Source organism: Octopus bimaculoides, chromosome 11 (genome assembly GCF_001194135.2).
Source record: "Octopus bimaculoides isolate UCB-OBI-ISO-001 chromosome 11, ASM119413v2, whole genome shotgun sequence".
Taxonomy (NCBI): domain Eukaryota; kingdom Metazoa; phylum Mollusca; class Cephalopoda; order Octopoda; family Octopodidae; genus Octopus; species Octopus bimaculoides.
Genome location: NC_068991.1, coordinates 16,395,953 through 16,399,966, shown reverse-complemented (window position 1 = coordinate 16,399,966; position 4,014 = coordinate 16,395,953). Strand labels below are relative to the sequence as shown.

The 4,014-nt window shown below is 36.8% G+C and overlaps 1 protein-coding gene across 1 annotated transcript in view; it reads left to right on the top strand.

The window, feature by feature from the left end:
* LOC106869723 (uncharacterized) overlaps window positions 1–4,014 on the top strand; it is a 9,887-nt gene that overhangs the window by 1,146 nt on the left and 4,727 nt on the right. The window contains exons 3-4 of the mRNA XM_014915570.2: window positions 892–1,741; window positions 3,846–3,929. Of these exons, the coding sequence (XP_014771056.1) occupies window positions 892–1,741; window positions 3,846–3,929 (934 nt within the window). The remainder of the gene's footprint in view (window positions 1–891; window positions 1,742–3,845; window positions 3,930–4,014) is intronic.

The following is a 4,014-nucleotide window of genomic DNA, read 5'->3' as shown; positions in this document are numbered from 1 at the left end:
ATATATATATATATAACTGAGAAAGTGTGTCTGTCTGTCTGTCTGTATGTGTGCATCGCTAAAACTTGAGAACTAACAAACCGATTTCATTCAAATTTTACATATGCCTTACTTAGGGTCCATGCTGTGTCATGGGCCAAAAAATATTTCAACTTCTTGCTTAATGCGTTCTAGGAGCAATCTCTTACAGTATTTGAGTATTATGTATCAAAAGTGAAACAATAACATCTCTAGCGTAATGTGAAAAAGGAAAAAAAGGAAAATTTAAATGTTGGGGTCAGAATGCTAAGAGTTCTTGCTCTACTGAGTGATCTTACCAATTCTCTATCATCCAGGGGCATCAGATGAATCAGAAGACAAGAGCTATTACTATGCTGACATTAGCATTTTAATGTTTTTTTTATCCCTATTCACAAAGTTGTTCTTATTTCTCCCAAATCTCGGTACATAGAAAGTGTATTGATTGAAAGCACTTTCACAATATCCATCGATATTCTGAAAAAAATTGATATTCTCAATAGTTGGTAGATACTGCGTTAAAGATAACTGCATTGTCATATCTCTATTGAATTATATTTTCAAAGGCTGCTTAAGGTGTCAGTTCAAAGAATGACTGTTTGCATGATTAAACTCCGCTATGAAAACTACCGGAATAAATCTTCTCGTACTTCTTATATTAGTGTATGTGAACTGAGTGATTGCGAGTTAAGTGTATTGAACGACTTAAACGTTTAGTAAATTGTTAATCACTTTTTAACTTAAAGGCGAACTGGGAAATTAATTTCATTCTGTTCTTTATGTGATAAAACTCAAAAACTTCATTTTGTTCTTAATGTGATAAAACTTTATATTGGTCTTCATACTGATTTTTATATTTTCTTTTTTTTTCAGGTGCAACGTCTAACGAGTACATGGATGACCAATGCTTTATCCGTGGAATATTTTATGAACATTTTCTCAATTGTTTTAATACATTTCCTAGGCGAAGCTTTTGGTCGTAAAATTGGCATGCTGGTGTCTCTGAGCGGTACAATCGGAAAAGTCATTGTAATTACAGCAACGATGTCCTTCAAACTACCTTTGAACCTCTTGGTTGTGGCTTGCGCTATGAATGGCATCACCGGAGGAGCTGGAAGCTTCATCACTGGTATTGTTTCGCACATTTCCGATGAAAGCAAGCTCGGAAAATCCTGCTTCGATCGTTTTTCAAGAGTTCTGGCTTTAGCCGTTGGAATATCCGGCATTTTTATCATTATCTTCGGTTTTATAATAACTACCCGTAACAGTATCATTGTGTCTCTTTGTTTGTTGAATTTAACCTTAATCAGTGGAATCATTCTTATATTTCGCTTTGAGGAATCACAACAGAGAAACACCAGCCAGATATATTTAACAATGAAGAGTTCCTTTTGGGATTTATGGAATGTAGTGCCTGTCAGAAAATTTTTATTGTTGTTCTTTTTCTTGTCAATGGCAGCCTTTAGTTATTTGCCTGCTGGAGGACAGACTATCTTTATCACACAGTTTTTTATTAACAAATCATTTAACTCCTGCGACAACACCACGATCGGAATATACTTAGGTATTTTCACTTTCAGCTTTTACATCACTTACTTCTTCGCAAGCATGGCAACAATGGAGCAAATAAGTAGTAATGCGATAATCATTGGATGTCTTCTAATCGGGTTCGTCAGCAGTATTGTTCTTTCTCTCACAATGAGAATGTTCTTTTATCAAGCAGGTATAAACTCCTTTATTTCCTTCGCTTTCTCCTTTTTTCTTTCGTTTCGTCTTTTTTCTTTTTTCGTTTCTTTTTTTTCTTTCTTTCTCACGTTGGCAGTGTTGTTCTTTTTTTAAATTCGTAGTGTTTTTTTTTTAATCTTTTGTAACTTTACAAAAACACAATAATCCGCATCATTGGCATCTAATCCAATTTCTATAAGATTAATAAGATGAAGTTTGCATCTCTATTTCGGGCTTTTAACTACCACAGTTACTTTCATCGAGGGGTCCAGCATTCAGTACTACAAGTCAATGAATTTCAATGTTGTCCACACTTATAAAATTGACCCTACAATAATTGGCTCAGTTAATTCTCATCTTTTGGTCCCCTTAATTGTTCCTAAAATATTTGCATATAGTTATTCTCTAATTGCTGCAATTCTTCTTACGTAAATCTACCTTCAACTATGTCTGGCATGAGAACTTGGTAGTCTTCAATTTGGAAACTTTCTTGTCATATCACACCATTACAGTGTATGCAGACAGTGTTCTCTCCAATCCGAACTCTATCAACGTTGATGTGCTTCAAGATTGGTCTCTTTCCAACACATTCTTTTCTTGAACTTCAGCGAGTTACTTGCAAATTTATTTATTTGTTTTTATAATTTTTACCGCAATTGTTTAACTATAGCGTCGTTAGTTACAGATTTCCCACAGGACAATCACTGGTTTAACTGCATTTTGACTGTGATGGTGACATGGAAGTATCTGCAACTTGGTGTAGAAAAAATATCATAAGAGAATTCGTGTGAAAAGCATCGGCATTTTGATTTTCACGCCGGTGTTTAAATCATTTACGTTTATTCAAAAGAAACCGATCTTTATAAACTGGACATCAACTAACGTGGGTACGGCGATTTTGTGGTTGCTGCGCTGTCTATGGGGGAACTTGACATTAGCCTGATAGTAGCCATATTACGCTTATGTCAGTTAGTCGTCGATCGACGTTTGATAAAGTGAACAAGTTGAAAAATGAAGGGATCAGAAGAGCAACCTGTTGATGGCAAATTCTGTTTTAAACTGCGTGAAATTTATGCGAATACTTTTCTATGTTGTAACAACTTGGTGAGGAAGATTATCTGAGTCGTGCGCAATGTTACGAAAGGAAGCGGTATTCCAAATGGGTAGGAACATCTACTACAAACGATCCCAAATCTTCACGAACTTCACAACGACGGACGCTGATCATATTGTGAAAGTGCTTGTTATGGCCCGTGAAAATTGCCATTTGAGTGTGAAGTTTCCAAGGAAAATGGCATCCGTAAAAGTCGTATGGTTTTTGGCAGAAACATCAAAGATGCATTATGTTGCTACAAAATATGAGCACAAAAAGGAAAAAAAGATTGAGTTACAGCCAGTTAAAAGCTGTTTGGTTGTTCGTACATCGATGAAAAGCTTTTGAAAAGTGTCGTAAGAGATGACGAAACAACAAGATAACCGTCGCAATGGGCTGGGTCTCATTTCCAGAACCAAATATTGCACGCCTCAGACGTGAAATTGATGTTATGTTTTTTTTTCTTTTTCTTGGAAGGGCGTCGTCCATCATTAGTGGTCGGACTAATAAAGGGTTCTACTTGGGTATTCTAAGGGATTTAGAAGTAGTGCGAAGCAAGAGGTCTGAAGCATGGACAAACAAAACTTGGATGTTGCCCTCATGACGGCGCCCCTACTAACGTGCGTCGTGTTTTAGCAAGGCAAGAAATGACTCTCATTCCCCCATCCGCCCTTATCTCCAAATTTGGCCCCCTACGGATGTTTTCTGTTCTCAAAGTTGCGAACCAGCCTGAAAAGTCACTAATTGCAGACGTTAGAAAGAAATTATGAAAATTCGCAAGATCTGCACGTTAATTCTGTAAACACGTCACTTGAAGACCACTTTCCCAAACTGGAAAAATGTTGGGAACGGTGGAGCGGGTATAGCATTGGTTGTGTGAACTTTTGGGAGCAAAATTTTAAGTAAAGCTTTCTTTTATTAAAGCTCTCTTTCTTTTGGGCAAGATCTCTCCCCACTCTCTCTCTCTAACACACACATGCTCTTATTATTGTTCTCTCTTTCTTTCTAGTTCTGGTGAACAACGTGGTTGTCTACACAGTAATGTATTTCATCGGCAAAGAGATGTCTCTGCTTGTTGAGGTCCGCTTACATGGTAAAATGTAATTTTGTATTAAACTCTTTCACGAAGCCACTGAATCCTCTGACATCTCTCTTTCTCTCTCTCTCTCTCTCTCTCC